Here is a 23,756-nt window from a genome sequence, read left to right as displayed (position 1 = left end):
TCGAGTTCTAAACCGAGACAAAACCGTGTTTTCCCAAGATCTTTCATCTCGAATTCGGATTTCAAGTATTTAGCAGTTTCCTTCAACTCATCTAGAGTTCCAATTAGGTTCATGTCATCGACATAAACTGCTACGATTGCAAATCCGGAACTTGTCCTTTTAATGAACACGCATGGGCATATTTCATTGTTAATATATCCCTTCCCAATCAAGTAGTCACTTAGACGATTATACCACATCCGTCCGGATTGTTTTAATCCATATAGTGAGCGTTTTAATCTTATTGAAAACGCGCTCCGTGGTTTAGAGCCACTTGATTTGGGTAATTGAAGTCCATCTGGAACCTTCATATATATCTCTGAATCTAGATCCCCATAGAGATATGCTGTAACCACATCCATAAGCTGCATGTCAAGTTTTTCGGAAACTACCAAACTGACAAGGTAGCGGAACGTTATAACGTCCATTACGGGAGAATATGTCTCCTCGTAGTCGATTCCAGGGCGTTGTGAGAAACCTTGCGCCACAAGGCGGGCTTTATATCTTACCACCTCATTTTTCTCATTACGCTTTCTAACAAAGACCCATTTATGGCCAACAGGCTTTACACTTGGGGGTGTCTGCGTTACAGGCCCAAATACCTGTCTCTTTGTTAGTGAATCCAATTCAACCTGGATCGCATCTTTCCATTTAGGCCAATCTGCTCTTCGTTGACATTCTTCAACAGAGCGAGGTTCGATATCATCATATTCTATAATCCCTTTCGCAATATGATATGCAAATGCATCATCAATCGCCATAGAATTTCTATCCATCATCTCATGTACACTAGTGTAATTTATGGAGATCTCTCTATTCTCTGGAGTTGGTTCTGACATTGGAGCGTCCCCCAATGATGTCTCTTGGACATAACCATAATCCGGAATATTCTCATGAGATGGATTATTTATATCGATGATTAATGGATTATTCTGTGCCAAACTCGCTTTCTTTCTTGGGCGAGAATCCATCGAACCTATGGGCCTCCCGCGCTTCTTGGCGGGAGCCGTGGGCCTAGCCACAACGTCACCATCATTGAGAGATGGGACGTTGGCGCCATGCTCATGCATTCTTGAGTTGGCGTCATGTCCTCTACTTTTAGGGACATCAATCCTTGCAGGCACGTTTGCAGCAGGTATGTGTGATCTCGTCACTTTAGCGATCTCAGAAAACGCATCAGGCATCGAATCTGCTACGTTCTGAAGATCGAGAATTCTCCGCACTTCAATTTCTGACTGTGCGGTTCGGGGATCAAGATGAGACATAGTGGGGACAGACCACGACAATTCCTGTCGTTCCTGTTGAACATTGATGTTCTTATCTCCCCCTAACGACGGGAAGACTGTCTCATCGAAGTGACAATCCGCAAATCTAGCGGTAAAGAGATCGCCTGTCAAGGGTTCTACGTAGCGGATAATCGTTGGAGAATCATATCCAACATAAAGGCCTAATCGTCTTTGAGGACCCATTTTGGTGCGCTGTGGCGGCGCAATAGGCACATAGACTGCACACCCGAATATGCGTAAGTGTGAGACATCAGGCTCATACCCAGTAACCATCTGGGACGCAGAGAAGGGTTGAGTGGCAGTGGGCCTCAGACGAATAAGCACAGCTGCATGCAATATTGCATAGCCCCAAGCAGAAATAGGGAGATTGGTGCGCATCACCAATGCTCGAGCAACCATTTGAAGTCGTTTAATGGTGGCTTCTGCGAGACCATTTTGGGTATGAACATGAGGAACAGGATGTTCAACATCAATCCCAATGGACATGCAATAATCATCAAAAGTCTTTGATGTAAACTCCCCAGCATTGTCTAATCTTATAGACTTAATGGGATGATCAGGGTGGTGAGCCCGTAACTTAATTATTTGTGCTAGGAGTTTAGCAAATGCAGCGTTCCTTGTGGACAATAGCATGACATGTGACCAGCGTGTCGATGCATCAACCAACACCATAAAATATCTAAATGGTCCGCATGGTGGTTGAATAGGTCCACAAATATCACCTTGAATTCTTTGCAAGAATGGTATATTTTCCTTGGTGTCCTTTGCATAGGATGGTCTTGATCCTAACTTTGCTAAAGAGCAGGCTTTGCAGAACGAATGATGGGCTTTAGAAACAACCAATGAGGATTTTGGTTGAGCCACAAAGTCACAAGTGACTTTAGAAGTAAAAGTTGGAGACAAAGGACCCTTGGTGGCGTCAATGCCACCCTGAGGCCGCAGGGGGAAGGCGGCGCCGGCCAAGGATGGCCGGATTTGGGGGTGAACGGCGCCGTGAGGCGCAGGGGCTCCTTCGGTGTCCAAAAACCGAGTTTTACTTCTTTTCGTTCTGAAAAAGGGATGTCCGTGTGAAGTCTTTAATATACGGATCATCATGTCACGACCTGGGTGTCCCAAACGGTCGTGCCAAAGCCTATACGTGTCGGAATCCCATAAATCATCTCTCATGACATGGTTGGATTCAATGACTCGAATAGTGGTTGCATACAACCCACTAGAGCGACACATAAGTTTCTCTAATACTCGTTTATGTCCGTAGTCATTAGAGGTGATGCAAAGGAACTCTTGTCCATTCTCACAATGTGTTTCCACATGAAAACCATTGGCTCTTATATCTTTGAAGCTCAATAGGGTTCTTCCTGCCCTAGGAGCATAAAGAGCTTCGGTGACATTCAAGGTAGTGCCATTAGGCAACATAAATTGAGCTGGTCCTCGACCATGAATCAATTGAGATGGTCCAGCCATCGTAGTCACAGAAGATCGAGTAGGCGCCATCCATAGGAATAGCTGCCTGTTTCGAAGGATGGTATGTGTAGTAGCACTATCCACGAGGCATTCGAGCTCTCCGGGAAACATACTGAAAAATAATAAAGTTCGAATTTAGAATATGTCCAAGACATTTGAATAAAATAAATCGATACTTTATTAATAATAGCCAATGATTACATCAAAGTTTCTTGACCAAAATCTAATCCAATATAAAAATCAAACCGTAGACAAATCGTAGTCACTCAATCCTTTCGGTAATTTCAATTTAGTTGTGACCAGGTAAGGTAAGGCGAGATTTTGGTGGAGCGTTGCTCACTTTTAAAACCGTTCTCTCATATCAAACCTTGCCTAGACATCACAAGTACTCTTGAGTACGCCTAGAGGGAAAAAGTTAATACAATAAGTCATTTTATTGATTTAAGGCATAATAGCCATTACATAATTCTTGGAAAAGTAAAGGACTATACTAATCAAAATCTGCAGCATCCTTGTGCAATTCTTTGTCAGATTTGAAGTCCGCTATGGTGAGATTGACGTTGACATCATCACCATCTTCTTCTATATTTTCGGCAAAGTTGGCTTCATGCTCTCTGAAGTCTCTAAATGCCTTGTAATGCGCAGCCAATTGTTTGCTTGCGTTGCATTGTTTGAACCAGTGCTCACTAGATCCACATCGATGACACATGTCATTGTGATTTCCTCCCTTTAATTGAGGTGCATTGTTTGCACTTGGGTGGCGTCCCCCATAGGAGTTGGCGCCATTCCCACGGCCCTGGGTGGTTCCTCCATGTCCTGGAGCCCCACGGCCTCCTCTCCCACGTTGCCATGTATTGCCACGTGATCGTCCTTCATTCTGACGAGTACCTTCCTTTGTAGGGCGGTTATATGGACCAGAACGTCCGTTGTGTCCCTTATTCTTAGGGTTCCGCTCCTTGCGCCCTCATTTGGGTGCATTATTATAATTCGCCTCTTGAACGCTCTTAGTTCCGATAGGCCTTGAATTATAATTCTTCACGAGGATATTATCATGCTTTTCAGCTACAGACATAATAGTAATGAGCTGATGAAATCTCGTGATCCGTCTAGTATCGAACTCCGTTCGATATTGCTTTGAGAGCAAAATTGCTGAGACGGGGAAGGTGGAGAGAGTTTTCTCAATTAGTTCTTGCTCTGTGACGGGTTGTCCACAGAACCCCAACATGGTTTTGAGGCGTAGAACTTCTGAATTGTATTCAGCTACAGACTTGAAGTCGGCGAATCGTAGATTGCCCCATTGAACTTTCAAGTCAGGGAGGAGGGTATCCTTGATATTACCAAATCGCTCTTCTAGCGCGACCCATAATTCTCTAGCATCCTTGATTGCCATGTACTCCAGTCGGAGTGATTTATCCATGTGGCGCCTCATCAAGATGAGGGCGGTGGCATTGTTCGTAGCCGTACGCTCAAATATGAGAGTAGGATTAGGAGCTTGAATTAAGGGTAGGATCCCTTTTGAAGTGAGATGGTGCTCAACATCCGTGGCCCAACTATGATATTCCGAGCCAGTTGAGGTAAGTGCAGGAAAGTCAAGTTTCGACATCCTGAAATAAGAAGAAGAAATATATTAGTTTCGGAGTTTAAAACTTCCACGACAACTAAATATTAAGATTTCCGAGCTATGCTACCAAGAAATCGATTTCCAAGAAAATTGGATTAGACCGAAACAATGATGTTTATAAGGTCATAAATCGATGCTTGCGGACGCTCTTAGTCCGAAGTCTTACGAACGCTCTTAGTTCGTTAATTGCGTGAATCCCCACGATTCCGCATTGAATCGAACCCACGTTCTATGAAAGGTGGGATGAAGAAGAAGGGAGGTTTTGAAGTCCCCGAGAAAAAGAAAGAATTTCAAATCAGGAACTTTAAAGCTTACTCTTTGGATACTTACTTGTTGGTTTTGGATCACGCGCGTGTCGATGCAGGCGTGATGGAGCGAAGTAATCTAAGTAGAGGCGTGCAGCTGATGCGGGGCAGCAGGGGCTGCGGAGGTAGTAGTGGTGCAGGAGTAGCGGAGGCAAACTGCAGGGGCAGCAGCAGTGGTGCAGGGCTGCAGGTGCACGGGTGCGTAGGCGGGGCAGCAGCGTGCGCAGGTGTGCGCGGGGCAGCAGGGACGCTGCAGGGGCAGCGTGGGGTGGACGCACGGGCGCGGGGCTGCAAGGCAGCGAACTGAGCGCGGGGGCGCGCTGGCAGGTAGGCAGGCCGAGAGGGCTGCAGTAGTAGGCGGGCTAGCAAGGGACTAGGTGCTGCAGGGGCTTGCGGCAGATTTCGGTGGGAAGAACTTTTCAGGGTTTTTGGTTTTCTGTTTTTGTGGCTAGAGTCGTGCTGATAACGTGTTTAAGTATATTGGTATTGAGAGAGATTGATGAGAGAAGTGTGTATCATTATAGAGAATAGGAGCCCTATATATAGGGATTACAAAGTGCATAATCTAATGTTACAAGGAATACCAATCCGTGTAGGATTGGGAAATCTAGAACCTTCTCTCCTATTCCTATTCCTAGTTTGATAAGGCACACTAAACTTGATTTTCCTTCAACAAAAATAACAATTTGAAGCCTCAACTTTCTTCTTCTTCCTTCCTAATTTTATTCTTGAGTCGAAGAACTCTCTATTGTACGTTCGTCGTACACATATGTACGTAGAACCCGTACAACCAGCACCAAAAAAATACTAGATGAGAGAATATCACTACTAAGAAGTTCTCTCTTTTCCTCTTTTACCTTAACCCAGATGTTCGTAATTATTGAAAATGAAAAGCAATTGAGTTTGCTAATTACACCAAATCGTAACTAAATAGCAATGATTCATAACTAAAAGCAGCAGGTTAAGTTTTGGCTATGAAACGGCAGATAGAGATCTCAAAATAAAGTACTCAACTATTTCAAAAGGGAAAAAATTCAAGCACGTTGATTTTATTTTGCTCAACTACGAAACCTATATAGTCGATAATGTCAATTTTCGTGGCTAATTCCCTTATTGTAAAAGAGTCATTCATTCGTGGCAATTTAAAAATTTTGAGTCCAAACATGCAAAATTACAAATTGAAACTTCAATGGCCAAAACTTCAAAAATGAACTCGTTCGTGCCCATTTTTTATTTTTTATTAGATAAACAACTCAAATGCTACAACTAATACTTCATGAGTCGAACTCACCACCTCCCATTTATGAAATGAAGACTATGCCACTGCACTAAATGGTACTGAGAGTTCGTGCCCATTTTTGGTTTTTCCTAGTAATATTTTAATAGAGAATAACTATTAATTCTTTTATTGTCTATGAGAGAATCCTGATAAAAATAAATAAATAAAATAAGTGATAATGAGAAAATTCCTCTATGCAAAGGGTGGGGGCTAAATCAATCGAAAAATTTAAGGGGGGGGGGGGGGTTGGGTTTGTGTGTAAGGGGCTAAAGCCTATGCGCCTTTCACAAAAGGGATCTGAAGCAGTACCAAATTTCCTTTTTTGGTCAAAAAAATGGTGGCTGAGTGAGCTACCACTCTGGGGCCGAGAGCAACGGTTATAATCTCTCCCTAATGAATGTTTTTCACAATTTGGGGTTCGAACCATAGATCTCCTATTACCAGGAGAAGCCCTGTTGCATCCGCCCCACTTGCAGCTTAGCATACTTCCACTAAACTAACTCCATTGAATCTGTAGCAGTACCAGACTCCGTGATACTGGTGTTTGCCCCGAGTGCCAAGTCATATTACTGACAAATAATCTGAAATATTATTTTGTGCAAATTTCAATTTTCCAACGTCACAAGCATACTGCCAACAAATTGACCATAAAGGCATCAACAGTTGCTTTCCCTGCTTTGGTAGACAGTACAAGTGTACAACCATCCAAGATATTACGGCACTCAACTCGGTTTTTTGTACCACTGTTCTTGGGATGCAAGCATCATTCATCACTAAACAATCGCAGCCTATCAAATTATCAATCTTGGTCATAGAAGGCGATGACTACATTAAGATTTTAAGTGTAAACAAGGTAGTGGACTTAAAAAGCAGCAAGCACAAATGTAAACCCCAAGAACTAGTTATCTGCTGGGAGAAAGTGACGGACAGAGAGTACCGACACCATATTTTCATTAAAATTGCTTTTATTTGATAAGCACCACCATTCGAAACAAACACAAACATTGAAAGAAAGGCAAAAAAGAAAAAAGGACAGATCACTTCTATTCTCCTGGACTATGAATCAAGTGGTCAGATGGAGAATTTCACACCCTCATCATCAGCTGTAGTCCCCTTGAAGATTGCAAGCTTACCCTTCTGTTCTAGTAGTTTTAGAGCTCGCATCAGAATTGTACGGTCAATACCATGAAGCTCTGAGGTATCCAACAGAGGGGGAGGGAATGTCAGATTTATAAAAAGTAATAATAATTAAAATAATTAAATAAAACATTGCACGTAAAGCATATGATGGTTTCAATCCATCCATTACTTGAAAGGTTCAAAACGTTATGCACACACGCAGGCAAAAGCATTTGGCTGTGTAACAAAAACAATAGTAATATCATTTCAAAACATGGCAGTTTGGCGGCTTATTTATACCATTATGTATTCACATTTCCAGTTCAGGAATAATTCTCCTATCAGAACTTTTCTAAAGATGTATTATTCTTAACTGTTGAGAAGTAGTAACACTACCATATGCATATGCATGATGCAGGGAAAACACAAACACAAACAAACAAACAAGTAGGATACCCACAGCTAATTTCTTAAAGCTTCAAAGCCACACAGGAGAGCTCACTCTCAAGGGTAGCCCTAGAAACACTATAAACCCATGGTTTGAGCAAAGAGCTGAATACCAGAAGAAATTGGTTATAAAAGCATAAATATATATTTATATAAAGAGAAAAATGCACCATCAGTGCCTCAACTCTTGTGCACCGGCCAATTTGATACCCACACTCTCAATGGTATCAATGTGATACCTGAACCCATATTTCGCTATCGACGAGGTACTTTCATCAAATTTCACTGACGGCTGTGTTAAAAAAGTCACGTGCAAAGCACGTGGGCCCAAAAAAAAGGCAAACACGTCTTTTTACCCACACTCTGATGCTGTTGAAGGTTCTCTCTCTCTCTCTCTCTCTCTCTCTCTTTCTCCCCGATCAAAACCTCCACTTTTCCTCCATTCTCAGAATCATCCAAAGCAACCAATTCTCGGCATAGGCTCTCTCGCCAACTCCTGCTCCACTGCCGGCGACACATCCGCCTTCTCCCATACCCGAATTGACTGGAAGGAGACCCCGGATGCCTATATCCTTCAACCCATGACCCTGCCTTTTTTCTCCAGTCGGCTACACCTGCAAATCCACTACACAGGCGCAACCAAGTCTCCATCAAATCCAATACCCAAGGGGAAATAGAATGGATCTCAGGACCTCTCCTCCCTCCGACGCCGTTAAAAACCCGTCTTTCCTTCGACCCAATCGCTTCTGCAAAACCCACCAATTCTTCTGGGTTCGTGTATGGAAGAGAGAGAGAGAGAGAGAGAGAGAGAGAGCAGAGTTCGTATTTCTCACTGATCATCAAATCCCGGCCGTGCATCCTGGCAGTCAACACAGATTCTTTTCTCGGTGACCAACGCCCAATCTCCTCTCGGTATCGGAACCCAGCGAGGGTATTAGTCATGTCAACCTCTTGGTCTCGACATTGGCATCAAGCTCGGCCTCGGTGCCCCATCCCTCTTCGCACCTCCCGATCTCGGATTCAATTTCAAGCGGCACCCTCAGCACCTCTAGATCTCGGTTTGTTTGGTTGTTCCTCTACTCTTATGTTAAAGCTTGAAGCTTTTAATGTGGGTTTGGATCAATGGGTTTCTCTCAAATTGGAAAATATTCTTCCGTAAGTGATTTCTGGGCAAGCATTGATTAATGGGTTTTTGATCTAGCTTGTAAGGAAAGAAAGCATAAAGCTTGAGTCTATGTTTACAAATGGTTTTTTGATTTTGAATGATGTCAAATGTCGATTGATTGGAAAATATATTGTTTTCCAGATTTGGTTTTGGTTTGGTTCAGTTAGGGTTGGGATCATTGAGCTGTATGTGACCTATGGGAGGGTGGGTGATGCACAGAAGGTGTTCGATGAAATGTCTAAAAGAGATGTGATTGTTTGGAATTTGATGATTCGTGGTTTTGCAAGACTTGTCGGAGGCGGAGGGTGACGAATCATCGTCGGAGATGATGCTCAGGGACCGCATTAGGATTTCAATTCAGACAGGGCGATCTTGCCGTCGTTGCCGATGTCGAAGAGGGTGAAGGCCTCCTTGATCGTCGCTTAGATCCTTGCCCAATTTTTTTAGGTTTTTGGGTTCGGGTCGCAAAGAAGAGACAGTCTGCGTTTGAGTTGTTGCAGAGGAAGAAAGGAAAAAATTAAAATAGGAAGAAGAAGAGGAAGAGGAGAGAAAAATAATAAAAGAATTATTTAAATAAATAAATAAATAATTTCCAGGACATATAAGTCATTGAGGCTATCGCTCTAGGCTATTTCAGTCATTTCCCCTCTTTTTCCCCTCCACATGCTTGCCACGTCACCTATTTATCAGAGCCGTCATAGAAATTTGACGAAAGTATGTCGTTGATAGCAAATTTTGAGTCTAGGTATCACATTGATACCATTGTGAGTTTGGGTATCAAACTGGCCGGTGCACAATAGTTGAGGGACTGTTGGTGCATTTTTCTCTTATATAAATGGTCTTAGAAATCAGCAGTACTTTCATCTTCTGAATGTAAGCCAAGGAAATTTTTGGAAAGTGTGTCCATATCAAATCCTAGATATTCCCCCTACTACTGTATTGGAAGAGAGGTTGGAGCTTCAAAATGATCTATATTCTTTACATAAGTTCAACAAATATATAGTTCATTTTAGAATCAGCTTAAAAAAAATGTACCTGTCCCTCTTGATTCTATCCCAGAACGTATTTCCTCAACAGTCATAACGCTGTCCTCCAATCCATTTTCTTTTACCTAATCAAATATGCAACAAAAATGAACTAAGAATAACCAAGTGAATAATAACTACTAGCATCCAGTTTCAGTATAGAAACCACATTTTTTAACTTACGAAGTTCAGAATTATGTTAGCCCACTCTTGAATCCTGTGCCAGAGGATTAGACATTTCCTATGCCTTTTATCTAACCATTCTGCACGACCTGCTTGAGAAACAGCATTCCATCAATAACATGCCAATGATGAGATGAAAAAGTAACAATCCAAAATTAGAAAATCCAAAGAAAAAAAATCACCATCTGAAACCAAAATTGAGAGGAATGCTTCCCTGGCTTCATGACTGAGAGATCCTGCACTTCACAGTTATATAAAGTAATTAGACAAATAAACAGAAAAGAAAGAGTGAATATTGCCAAATTAAAGCTTGAAGATGGAAGTCCTCTTAGTGGGGTCAAATAACCCTAAGGAAAGATAACGTTTGATAAGACTGTTTGAAGAAAAGTAGTTACAAGTTTGTTTACATAAACGACCACCAAATAGTTCTTTGATTTCTCCCAAGTAACTTCAAAGAATAAGATCCAAGGCAATCAAGTATAGAAGATAAGATCAAACTGATTTTCCTTTCATAATATAATAGAACAAGCAACGAAGTTGAACACAACATACATGATAAGGTCTACTTATATCAACAATAGATGATAATCTGATCAACAAGATGTCCTACATAGTTGAATTCAAGAAAGTAAAATCTGCAGACTTTCTGATTCATATGCAATCCCACGTGTCATTCAGGTAAGCATTATTTAATTAATCCAATAAAAACCAACTTCTTAAGCAGAAAATTAAGTTTCAGCCAAGTTAAAATAGTGACTTGAATAGCCCTTAACAACTGACAAAATGTGAAGGCCTTCCATTAAAGGTTTGACATTATAAGGCAAGAGAATGGTATTTGTAGATGTTTGCCATTAAATGCTCTAATATTAAATTGACAAAAAGGTATGTGTTACTTTTGCGCCACCCATGATGCTCAAATTGAAAGAACATTTGGATTGAAGCAAGCTTGTCAAACAATTTAAACAGTCAATCATAATGTTCAACATTATTTAGCATCGAGCATGCATTAAACTTACTTTCAATCACAGGATTTGAAAAAAGAGGAAAGTCTTCTTCCAGTCCAATTACAAAGATCTTCTGTGTTCTACAGTAATCAAGAATAAGCTCCTTCCATAGTTGTATCTGCTTCTCACGCGTATCCCTTACTGGTTGTAACCTGAAAATGTGCAAAAAGCAAGAATAGAAAACAAATTACCAAACAGTTCAGGTCTTTAGCAGTTTAATTGATAGAGATCAATAGTTTTTTTTTTTCGGATGAATTGATATTTTCCTTTTTTCAATCTAGTTATTGATATGGGAGGGGTAAAATAAGGAAGAACAGAAAACAAAAATAGTTATAGAAAGACAGGACAGAATGGACATTATGTGCAAAACAATTTACAATTAGAGAAAATGTATAACTGTCATCCGACCACAAACTTATTTGTTTCATTAAATTTCATATTGGGAGGGAAATGGGGATCATTTTATTTTACATTCATTTTGGCAACCAGCGTACAACAACATAAGTCCCAGGAGGCAACAAAGAAAGCACAAGCAACTCCCCCAAACCAGGGGGAATTGGAAACAAATAGCAAAGAGGTCAACAAAACAAAAACAGGTACGAATAGTCAGACACTATCTCAAAAAATTGGCAAGTTTGCTGACGAATAAGGGAGATCAGTCTAAGTCTAGTATGAGTGTTGAAAAGCTTGAAAACAGCAATTGGACTACGCTTTGCATGCCTGAATTTCCAGTTATTCAGCTCCTTCTAAATCTTTTTTTAAATGGTAGCACAAGTCGACAAAGGAAAAACAGGTAACTACAAATTGCCAGAGTCTCAGAGACAAAAGCATGAAAACAGCAATACGATTAAGCCTTGCATTCCTGAATTTCCAGTTATTCTACCCCTTCCAAATCTCATAAGTAGTAGATTGAAGGGCTGATTTCCTACAACAACAGCCTAAGACTTACCCTTCCAAGAAGAAGCAACCAAGAGTTGAAATGAGGTCAAGTCAAACCCATTGGAGAGAAAATGAGAACACCAAAACTATGGACAGTCCAAAATAGGTGATCATGGCACTCACTATCAGCCAAGTAAAGAGTTGAGCCCCAAGTAAAGAGCTGAGCCAAGAAAGAATCACCCGATGCTTAGTTGATACCTTACAATGAACTGCAAGCCACAAAATAAAGCTCAACCTAGGAACATGCCCAAACCATAACAAATTCATCCAAGGGGCCTTAAGATGAGGGGGCTTAGAGCATTCCAACCAGAGGAGGCAGAATAAATTCCATTACAAGGAGGCAACCATTTAACAAGGTCAGGGATAGCACCATACAGGACAAGAAGAGCCGTTGTCACCCACATTTCCAGAAGATCTTCAGAGGGAGAACAAGGCCAAGGTCAGTGCCATTGCTTCTCGAGGATAATATCACTAAGCTAAGTAGCATGGCAGCCTAAAATCAGATATGATAAAAGCCAGCCACCTAAGAAGTAGAGGACCAAGAGGGTGTCAATTGTCAAGCAAAAGAGACATGGCCCACCAATCTCCAATAAGATGAGAGGAAAAGGGGAGTCAAGGACCCTAAGATTAGTAATTTCAGCCAATTCAAAACTAGGCAGGAAACAATCGGAAAGAAATTATCCACAAGTCTTCACCAATTGGACCAAAATTTGGTGGTTTGTAATTAAGTTCCATATCTGACAAAGAATTAAGGATTTATCCAAATTTGTAGCCTCGTCAATCCAAGACCAGCTTCAGTTTTAGGGACACAAGTATCCGTCAGGCCATTTGGCAGCAGCACACCCCAAACAAAATCTAGACAACAGAAAGATCCAAGTTTTCGGTCCACTTAGAAAAGAAGTTTATTAGGAAGCATCAAATGGGATGATCAGAAAACCTGAACTAGTGAGGACCGACTGGATTAGTTTAAGTCTGCCAGCAAAAAATACACCTTATTTTCCCAATTCTTAATCTGAGAGCCCATTTCATCAAGTAATTGAGAGCAATCTTAAAAGTAGAGCTTCCGGGTATAAGAGGAACACCTAAATAATGGACAGAGTATTGTCAAAGGATTCAAAATTTCTAACTTTTGAAAGCTCGTCAACACCAGCCATGTAAGTCTAACAAATGCACCAGCAACTATCCCCTATAGTCTGCATAAATCCCAGACTCCAAATGCTGGACGTTGTCAAAATTCAAATCACCACAATAAACCATAGGCAAGTCGCTGCAAAGCCAAAAAGAGTTGAGCTACTCCTCTCACTTGCCAAGGAAAGCACAATAAAGGAGAGGAGCAGATTCAGTGATGAATCCCAAGGAAACGAACTTCCACAGCTCTAACAAAAATATAATTAGTCCACCACTCCCCTTCCCTGAGGCCTCTCCCACTTGCAAAATAGCCAGTAGTACCCCCTAGACATCAACCGAGAATTTAGAAGTAGTAATGCTGCTTTTAATCGAGCTGACCAAAACTTGCCTTAAAGAGCACATCTATCAAAATCACCATTTCCCTAAACCCTTATAGAATCTCACTTACTTTAACAGCTAGCTTTTAATGACGAACACATTTTCTCATTCACAAAAACCATGCTCCATGTAGGAGTAGGACAACAATGCACTTCATTAACCTAACGCGCATACAAAGCAGATGCATAGAAAGTTCAGACTGACTATGTCCAAAACAACAGTGTCATGTTTAGCGATTCACATTCAATTCTCAAAACAATTATAATTAAGCCATGCAGGTGCAAAGGGTGTAGGAGGTTACGTGAAGTAGGGAGGATAATTGAAGAACTGAGGCAGCTTGTAATCACCCAATTTCTGCATCTCCTTACTGTCAAAGCACAGGACCCAATTACTGCGTGTCTGTAATCAAAACAAAGCAGAGTAAGCAAAGAAAGAATCTCAGTATAAGAAATCAACAAATTCCCAATCCTTGTTGAGATTCACAGAACCAAATTGGGTGCAACATTCTTAGAACAAACAGAAGTTGCTGGACAATAAATAAGGATCGCACTCGAATCCTGGAAAATTCAGGGTTGGCAAATAAAGCTTGCGACTTTATTGTCTAGAAAGGAAAAAGAATACATACCGGTGGTTCAAAAGGAGCGATTCCGGTGGCCGGCGCAATCACCGTTTGAGTGTTTGACAGAGGGTTGGAGGCTTTGGGTGTTGACCAAGACTGAAGATGAAAGCTTTACGGGAGATAAAAAAGACTGAAGATGAAGGCTTTGGGTCTTTCCGTGGATCAGGTTCCTTGTTTCCATTATCAAACCAAAAGTTCAAAACATGGTTTTTGACCTTTTTTTTTTTCTTTTTTTCCTCGGAAAAACGATGAATATATTTACCGGGTTGCCTTGCGGTGAAGGATAATAAATTGGTAAAAAATAAGGAATTGTGCTTTGATCAATCAAAGGAAAATGTATATGATAACAACTAATATATAATCTAGTCAATCAAAGGAAAATGTAAATATTGGTGGAGATTTCAATTTCGAGACATTTCTTTCCTTTAATAAAAAAAAATGATTATCATTAGATTCATAGTTAGAAAATTAAATTACTTTATGCCTTTAGAAGACTTGATAGGAAGTTTTTGTTAATATCAAGGTTCTTAAAAACGCTTGGCGCTAGTCGGGCGGTGACTCAGGGACTAGCGCCTAGGGGCCTAAGCGAGGACTAGGCGGTTTTTTTTTTAATTTTTAAATTATTTTAATGACATATAATAATATAAATGACAATATTTAAAGTCTAAAAATTAATTATAAATATAAAAATAGTCAAAATATAGAATAAATTAGGGTTTATGACCGCCTAGGCTCCGCCTAGAACCGCCTAGCCCGCCTAGTAGCCCAACGCCTAAGGGAAACGCCTAGGCCAAAATCGGAGCGGTTCCTTGCCGCCTAGGCCGTTTTTTAGAACATTGGTTAATATTGGTTGACCTTTTAGGTCATCTAAGAGCAATTTCACCCGCTGGATTGCCAGGTTACCCACTATTCACTGTTTTTTAATGTTAATTTCATCATCTGAGTCACGATCACAGTGTATTTCATGCCCTAGGTCACTAGCACAGTGTATTTCGTGACCCAGAGAATGAAAATATACACTAAAAAGCAATGAATAGTAGATGACTCGATGACCCAACGGGTGAACTTGCTCTAATGCAATTTTATTTCGACCATGCAAAGCAGAAGCAGAAGCGGAAGCGCAAGCCATTATGATTTTGAGGTTTTGGTGGACAACTTTTGGGTGTACAAGTATGTTCATGGGCACCAGTGGTAATCTAGTGTACTTCAAAAAATAAGGGTCAGTGAGGGTAGTTCGAGTTCTTGTGTGTCATGACATAGTTTGTTTGTACCGATCATGTTCACCTGATCATTAACTAATTTGATCAAGAAATATATACTCAACCACCCTTGAATGTAAATTCAATGGTGAAAAGAATTTTTTTATTTTTTTTATTTTTTAAGTTGAGTTATTTTGTTTTCAACCTTTAGATTTACATCCAATGATGATTGAGCAAAGTTTATTTAGTAATAACTAAACAATTAAACACCATTGAAAGACAAGGTCGTAACGCTTTGGGGAACCACGTGAATCAAAGGTTTAGACTTTTAAAATTTCCATAATTTAAACTTATTAATATTTAAGCGATATCAAAAAAGATCTTCGAAACTAATTTCCATCTTCAAAACCAATTTTTTTTTTAGGAAAATGATCTTCAAAACCAATTTTCATACAACTATTGACCGAAATATATTGAAATTTATATCAATACCCAAACTTTCAAAATTTCTTTAAAAAGAAGCACCGAAATTTCAAATCTTTTGTTGATGCAGGGTAAACGTGTTGGAAAAGATTATTATAGAGAAAGCTGATCAATGTATTTCTGCATTACTAAAGAAAACAAGAAATGAAAAATAAAAAATCACCCAGGGCAGTCGCCCTCACTAGGCCTCAAGTACCACAACACACCAGTGCTTTGTCAGGGACTCGGGGTACAACAATGCAAAATTTCATTGGACAAGCCAACTATAATGCTCACATTCTAAGAATGCGCATTATTTTTCAATTCTTTGTAGTCATATCTATCTAGCTCGCCACTCAGAAAATACAAGCTGGAGTGGCCAGAAGGATTCAGTAATAGTATCACGGTAGAAAAATTGTATACTGATGGCTAGATGAGAGAGGAGTCCACTCGAATTACTCACGGTGTTTACTAACCACACACTTCAAGATGAGTGGTGAACGGAGGAATGTAACCCATCTTCTATTTGAGAATGTGGCAGAACTGATGAATACACTGGTGTTTTCGAGAAGCGAGGCTTACACATTATGATCAACCCATTCAATCATATGAAGGAGTAAGGCATTCATCAACCATTTCCACAACATTTGGGTTTTCCAATGCCGCTGCTACCCGCTCTTTATCATTCAGTTGCTTATTAACTGTGCACAGGAGAAGCATGAAAGTTAGGCTGGAACTAATCAAAATTTTACTAAGCTGACTAAAAGATCAGCCCCAGTCGCATAAATGCAACAACATGCACACACACATTATATATAGAATGCTTCTGAATGTCCATGATGCTTCTGTACTGGACATTATTTCATAAGCAAGATGTCAACAAGATGAAAGGTATGAGTCAAGACTGACTTCACATGTTTCCTAAATAGCAACAAGATATCAAGGGCTGAAGAAATGATCAAGTTGCGCTAACAGACATCAATAACCAAAGTAAGATCAGCTGCATGTATGAGAGAGAAAAACAGAGAGAGAGTGTGTGTTAACTACCTGCAGCTTCAGTTGCATGAGATCCAGGTGCCACCCTAATGTCCACCTAGACAACACAAGAAGAGAAAAGAAAAAAAAAATTAGTGAAGAAGCAAGTACCATATTAGACAAACAAAACCATCTATAAATTTATTAGCACATTATGAAATGCAATTATCAACAATAAGTTGACACTAGAGTGTATATGCAACCAAGATGCAACTAAGCCATACAGAATTTCTGTGAATGCATGTTTCATTTAGAACCATTAGGCAGTCTTTTGGCAGTCATTCATGATTTTCGCATCCCAAAACGACACCGGAAGGGAAGCTATGACTAAACTGAAATGGCAGGTTATAGAAGCAATCCTTGTATGAAAAATACAAGAACCAAACTACACAAACATAGAGAAAGGATAGAGCAACCACTAAATTAGTATAACTTAAGAACAAAACCAGAGTTGATAGGTAATATATATAGGTTTACACACTTCAGAAATTACAAAGATCAAATAAACTATACATCTTTTGGGTCAGAAAAATATATTACACACTCCCTAACTAAGTGTATTAATACAGTCATAAGACACTTTTAAACATTCAAAGGGTATTGAGGTCCCATGTTCAGTCAAGCATGAAACTATGAGGGCAATGGATACTTTCTAACTTAATGGGACCACCACTGCTACTTCTTCACCCAGTCTGCCTGGTAGGGTGGAATTTCCCATTAGCTACAGATACTGTATCTCAATGTAATACCACATTTCATCCGTCCTTTAATTGTTGAATAAGGTTTTTTATAAGCAATGTAATCAAAAAGCCACCAACCACATACAGATTTCCATGTGCAACTATACTCTTCCATAATCCAACAACAAATTAGTGTGGATAACAAGGTAGTACATTACTGTCAAAAATGTTATAATAATAATCCGTCCATTTTCACATTCACATGGAAGTTCCATCAGCTGTAACGGAAAAATTGCAACAGTATCAAGCAATGACCCCCTAAAAATTGCAACATGATCCAACAATCAATTGAAGCTTAAAGAAGGAAAAGAAAAAGAATAATGAGATAATGAAGAGGCAGAGATAAAAGCAGGGGAAGCCTGGGTAGTTGTTTGGGAACAAGGTTGAAAGAAAACATTAAGTGAAAGCAAATTCAATGCCAACTGAGCCACTAAATTCTCCATGTCTAAAATGTTGTGGAATTCTGCTCTGTTCATATGCATAGCTAAGGCAACACACTGATTTTTTTTTTTTTTTTTGCTTGATCCCTGCAACAGTATGACTCAAATAGCCAAATAACATCTCTCAAATTTTTAACCCAGATCTCGTAATATTAAACTGACAGACTAAAGAACATTAACTCAATACAATCAGAATTCCAGTGAAAATATTAATGCAACCCAGTATATATGTTTCAGCTATATATTTCAATGAAACATAAAGAATGCTGTAAAACAAATCAACAGCAAGTAAATAGTGGGTGATACCTTGAAACGAGAAGGCAGGCTCCTTAAGAGTTTAACACGTATGCAAAGACCAATAACTGTTGCCATACTGCAATGTTCAACAGTAGGAGTAAATGTGACCCTGAAGAAGAAAAAAGTTCATTTTTTATTTAACAGAGTTTAAAATGCAACATTATTAAAGGAAAAAGGTGTTTAAGATAAGCAGGAAAGAAAATTGTCTACCTAACATGACCACGACCATCATCTACTTCAATTGCATCTTCTGAAATTACTTTGAGCTCTTCCAAAGAGTAAGGGTGTTCCGGGTCTTTAATATCTCTAATATGATTTAAGAATAGTTAAGAAATACTAAATTCTTCATGGCATATAACACAAATGTTCCAAACCTAAGTCAAAAGGTATAGTGATTAATTCTGTGAAGCGCATAGTAATCGTTCATAAATCATCGGAAAATACATGAACAATATTTATTCACAATCATCAGAAAGGATATCAAAAATTTCCTCTTGGTCAATTGGTTCAACAGCATATTCATCTGCAGCACTTGGAACACTACGAACCCGCCGCTCTTTCTTTTCATAGATGACTGGATTCGCATTTATTAACTCAGATACCATTTTTTCTGGATAAAAGAAAAACCATATACAAATTAAAACAAAAATAAACAAACCTGGCTAAAAGGTGGATATAAGGCTGAAATTTCAAGAACCAAAATTTTAATGTATAAGCAGGTCCCTTCTATGAATTAATTCCCTTTCTATGCTTATTTGTGGGGGCATGCATTCAGTATATCCACTTGCAATGGGATTTGGAACTCGGAAAAACTAATAAAAGAATTCCAAACAATTGAGTACAACAATGATATCCACAAGAACATGTATAAGAAAAATTAACCTTTCACTACAGCCGGTTCTTAGCTTCATTAGCCTCTATTAGGTCAAGAAGACAAGGATAAATAAAAAGAAATTATAGAATTACTTTCTTTAAAAACTTTTGTTAACTTTAAGGCATAAAGCCTCAGCATACTAAGATGACTTTACATCTGAAACTTGGATAACAAAACTCATCTGTTTCACTTTCTGCAATATAGAACCTCATATGCCTAATTAAAACACCTAATCACTTCCTTACATCCCAAATCCATACTTAGGGATACATCATATATGTGCTGGGTATTTATTGCCATTATTATAGGCTTTGCTGCTCATTTAAGACCCTTGCTAAGGGGGACCATAAATAAAGTTGATAGAACATAGACTCCCATTTGTAGCACCACAGAGAAGGGAAAATTTCAGAACCTAGGCTCGAGCATAAAAGCATCTCACTAGTTCAACATATCACATATCATCAGCTATACAATGCACCAAACAATAAGATTCCCTCAACATGCAAACTGAAACAATTCAACACAACTACAATATGATCCAAAGAGCTAGTAACATTGATGGTTTCTAACTACAGCATAACATCAATGTATAAATGAATCGTTAACTAGTAAATTGGAAAATCAACTGTTTTAGCCATCATGATCACAAGAAAACACCAAGTAAATGCCACAGACATGGAAAACCTTGGCAGCTAAGAAGAGCCATAAAGTGAAGTACCATTTCAAATCTCCACTTCCCCAACAAGATTTGTCCACAAAGATAAAGTAAACACAGTAAGAAACTACATGAGACAAAAGTAGGAAAGGTACGGGCTCATTATCTTAGCCAACCCTCTGGAGTCTTTTCTTCAATTAGTTTGACAAGCTCAACATTAGTATCTGATTAAGTTAATGAAACCACATTCTGGAAATAATGAATGCTACCTATTAGTATCAAAGGACATTCATCTTTCTTTATTATTATACAAACACTGATAATAACCAGCATAAAATCAGAGGAAAGGTGCCAGAACTCTGAACAAAGAACCATCAAAAGCTGTAAATGAAAATTGATCTGCATCTGAGAAATTATTCACGATGTCAAAATTGATCTAACCCACTTCTATCCTCCCTATTATTTGACAAAGATTTGCATACACCCATCAAATACAAGACAAATCGAAAAAGGAAAAAAAAAATTCTTTATTTACAGAGAGAAGGCGTAGCACTCTGACCCAAGACAATCATAAGAAAAGCAGCAGAAAACTAAAGAAAGAACCATAAATAGCAGTAAATGAAAGCAAGGAAACACAACCTTATCTAAGAAATTATCCACAAAATCACCATCAATCTAACCCACTTCTCATCCTTCTATAAAAAGAGTTACATATACCCAACAATACAAGACAAATCAGAAACAAAATTAAAAAAAGAATTTCATAGCAATCCGACCCAAATGAAATAAAGCCAAACATGTTACAGAAAGGTTGCAAATTCTTCGAGTTTGCGGAGACTGAATTGAACAAAAATCAGAAATATAATGCAAATTAGAGAGAAAGATTGGGAAAAAAAAAAAAAAAAACCCTAGGATTTTGGAGAAAGGAGAATAATGCAAATAAACTCTAGTTTAACGTACCAAAGTCCCCGAACTAACTGCTCAATGAAAGAAGAATTGAAGAGACTTTATAAAAGCATATATACTCGAAGAAAGACATTGATATGGAAAAGCAGGGTGCAGCTGCCACCAATTCAAAAGATACATGAACACGGCGATTCCCAAACAAAAATCCCAACAACACCACGGGGGTCCAAATCAAAACCCGGCGTTGTGACTTACCTGTTGATCGATTTTTGCAGAAACAAGGAAGGCCTCTTTCTCCTGCAAAACCCCGCACGATGCAATGCTGCCCGCGCTGAATATTATTATTATTATTATATATATATCAGAAGATAGTAAATTGAAATTGTGACCCTGCATTTTCTGTTTTGTGTCACTTTGGTCCTCTGTTTAGATTTTTATTTTATTTTTGTTTTAGAGAAACTGAAATTGAGAGAAATTCGCTGTGTGTTCTCATTGATAATAGGGGTCTCTTTATATAGAGGATTACAATGCATAGAATCTCAATCATACAAGGAAAGTAATTCTACATTGATTAGGATTCTAGATCCTTCTAATTAAATCCTATTACCACTAGGTCAAGTAACCTAGGGTTTGAGCTAAACACAAATTAGGTTTTCCTTGAACACTCCCCCTTGTGTTGCCCAAACGCGGTGCTTCTCTCGTTGCCTCGTTAAAAACCTTGCCGAGTAACAAAAACCCAGTGGGACAAAAATAACCTCGGTCGAAGGGGAAAAAGAGCACAACACACCCTTCACGATTCGAGACGAACATGTAGACATCTCCCCCTGATGTCTGCACCTCCCCCTGATGACTACGATCATGGGAGTTCAGATAATTTCCGCAAGCCAATTCTTGCCACATGTTTCTCGAACGTGGTATTGGGCAATGACTTAGTAAACAAGTCTGTCTCACTGTCCTCAGATCGAACCTAGTTCACTTTGATCTCGAGGAGTGTCTTTTGTTGCTGATTATGCTTGGTGTTATCGCTATTGATGTAGCCTTGCCTCATTTGTTCAAAACAAGTAGCATTATCCTAAATGCTCGTAGGCTCATCTGTGGTAGACTTCAAACCACAATTGTTCGAACATGCGTAATTATGGATCCAATCCATATGCATTCACGAACCACTTCGTGAAGGGCAATGATCTATGCATTGTTCGAAGATATAGCGACTACGGTCTGTTCTGTAGACCTCCAAGATATCACTGTCTTTTCCCATGGTGAACACTTAACCAGTTTGGGAATAACCATTGTGTGGGTCAGAGAGATACCCAACATCAGCAAAACCTTCCAAAACACATGTCGTTTTGGGATGGGGATAGAGAATGCAGGCCAGCGTTGGCGGCGTTTCTGGTGTGTGATGGGTCCGAATCCATCATCTCTTTGTAGGGATAGAACAAGCCCATATCATTCATACATCTCAAGTATCGAAAGATATCTTTTACACCAATACAATGGCGTTGCGTTGGCGCAGAGCTATATCTAGCTAACAAGTTCACAACATATGAGATGTCCGGTCTTGTGCATTGAGATAAGTACAATAATGTGCCTATTGTACTAAGTAAGACACTTTTGCCTCTAGCACATCTTCGTCATCATCCTTTCGACGAAGATGATCCTTTTCAGGATCAAGACTACGGACGATCATGGGGGTGCTTGAAGGCTTGACATTGTCAAAATGCCTAAGCATCTATCGACACGATGCTCAAGTTCCAAACCGAGACATAATCGTGTTCTCCCAAAATCCTTCATCTCAAACTCAGATTTCAAGTGTTCAGCGGTTTCCCTTAACTCTTTAAGGGCTTCTAATGAAGATCATGTCCAACATGAACCGCGATAGAATCCTAAACTTGTCATAAAAACGCGTGGGCATATCCCTTCCCAATCAAGTAGTCACTTTAGTGAGCGTTTCAACCTCTTTGTAAACGCGCTCCATGGTCTAGAGCCACTTGACTTGGGTAAATGAAGTTCACCATGAACCTTCATGTATATTCCGTATCTAGATCCCTATAGAGATACGTAGTGACCACATTTGTAAGTTGCATGTTCAGTTATTTGGAAACTACCAAACTGACAAGGTAGTGGAGTGCAGTGACATCCACTACGAGAGAATATGTCTCATCGTAGTCAATTCCAGGGCGTTTTGTGAGAAGTCTTGAGCCATAAGGTGAGATTACCATCTCTTTTTCTCACTACGCTTTCTAACGAAGACCCATTAGTCAACAGGTTTTATGTTAGGAGGTGTTGGCATCTCTAGCTCGAAAACCTTCCTCTTCGTTAGAGAATCCATCTTAACCTGGATCGCATCTTTCCATTTAGGCCAAATTTCTCTACGTTGGCATTCATTCATCAACGGAGCGTGGTTCGATATCATCTGACTCAACAAACTCATGCGCAACAAAATACGCAACTACATCACCAATTATGATGGAGTTTCTATCCCACATCTCATGTACACTAGTGTAAGTTTCATAGAGCTCTATATTCTCAGGAATAGGTTCTAACGTTGAGGCGTCCCCCAACGATAACCATAATCCGGAAGATACTCATGAGACGGATTTTGAGTCTTGATGATCAAAGGATTGGAATGTGCCAAAGTATCCTTCGAACCCACGTGCCTCCCACGCATCCTAGCTGGGGCCATGGCCTGTAACGCCAGAGTGCCACTCTCTTTGGCGTTGGCGCCTTGCCTACCTCCGTGTAGGGTGGCGCTACGTCCTCTCGTAGGGACGTCCTTCCTTGCAAGCATGTTTGCAGCATATTTGTGTGATCTTGTCACTTTAATAGGGATCAAGATGAGACATAGTGGGGACAGACTACGACAATTCCTGTCGTTCCTGTTGAACATTCGTGTTCTTATCTCCCCCTAACGACGGGAAGACTGTCTCATCAAAGTGACATCCGCAAATCTAGCGGTAAGGAGATCGCCTAGCAAGGGCATTTAAGTGGCGGACGATTGTTGGGAGTCTCAAATCCAACGTAGTTGCCCATTCGTCTGTAAAGACCCATCATAGAGCGCTGTGGCGGCGCAATTGGCACAAAAATGGCTCACTCAAATGTGCGTAAGTACAAAAGACGTGTACCCAGTCACTAGCTGTAACGCAGAGG

The 23,756-nt window shown here is 39.8% G+C and overlaps 2 protein-coding genes across 3 annotated transcripts; both read right to left on the bottom strand.

Annotated features, from left to right (window-relative positions):
• Positions 1–6,875: 6,875 nt before the first annotated feature.
• Positions 6,876–14,207, bottom strand: LOC112180682 (vacuolar protein sorting-associated protein 25). Its single transcript, XM_024319247.2, has 7 exons — positions 14,008–14,207; positions 13,684–13,781; positions 10,950–11,089; positions 10,116–10,169; positions 9,934–10,022; positions 9,761–9,836; positions 6,876–7,187 (listed from the first exon to the last, which is right to left on the bottom strand). The coding sequence occupies exons 2-7, from the start codon at positions 13,740–13,742 to the stop codon at positions 7,066–7,068; spliced, it is 540 nt and encodes a 179-aa protein (XP_024175015.1). The 5' UTR covers positions 13,743–13,781; positions 14,008–14,207; the 3' UTR covers positions 6,876–7,065.
• A 1,554-nt stretch (positions 14,208–15,761) lies between these two features.
• LOC112179322 (protein AE7) lies at positions 15,762–20,958 on the bottom strand. Of its 2 annotated transcripts, XM_040512092.1 has the most exons (7): positions 20,865–20,881; positions 20,664–20,765; positions 18,656–18,784; positions 18,385–18,490; positions 18,184–18,283; positions 16,710–16,755; positions 15,762–16,363 (listed from the first exon to the last, which is right to left on the bottom strand). In XM_040512092.1, exons 3-7 carry the CDS (start codon positions 18,777–18,779, stop codon positions 16,263–16,265), a joined length of 477 nt encoding a protein of 158 aa, XP_040368026.1. In that variant the 5' UTR covers positions 18,780–18,784; positions 20,664–20,765; positions 20,865–20,881; the 3' UTR covers positions 15,762–16,262. The 2 variants fall into 2 exon arrangements, with proteins under 2 accessions (XP_040368026.1, XP_024173479.1); XM_024317711.2 differs by lacking the exon at positions 20,664–20,765 and having other exon boundaries at positions 20,865–20,958.
• Positions 20,959–23,756: the final 2,798 nt, after the last annotated feature.

Source organism: Rosa chinensis, chromosome 7, assembly GCF_002994745.2.
Source record: "Rosa chinensis cultivar Old Blush chromosome 7, RchiOBHm-V2, whole genome shotgun sequence".
NCBI classification, from domain to species: Eukaryota; Viridiplantae; Streptophyta; class Magnoliopsida; order Rosales; family Rosaceae; genus Rosa; species Rosa chinensis.
Note: the sequence above shows the minus strand (reverse complement) of the source record. Positions and strands in the feature narration are given on the sequence as shown.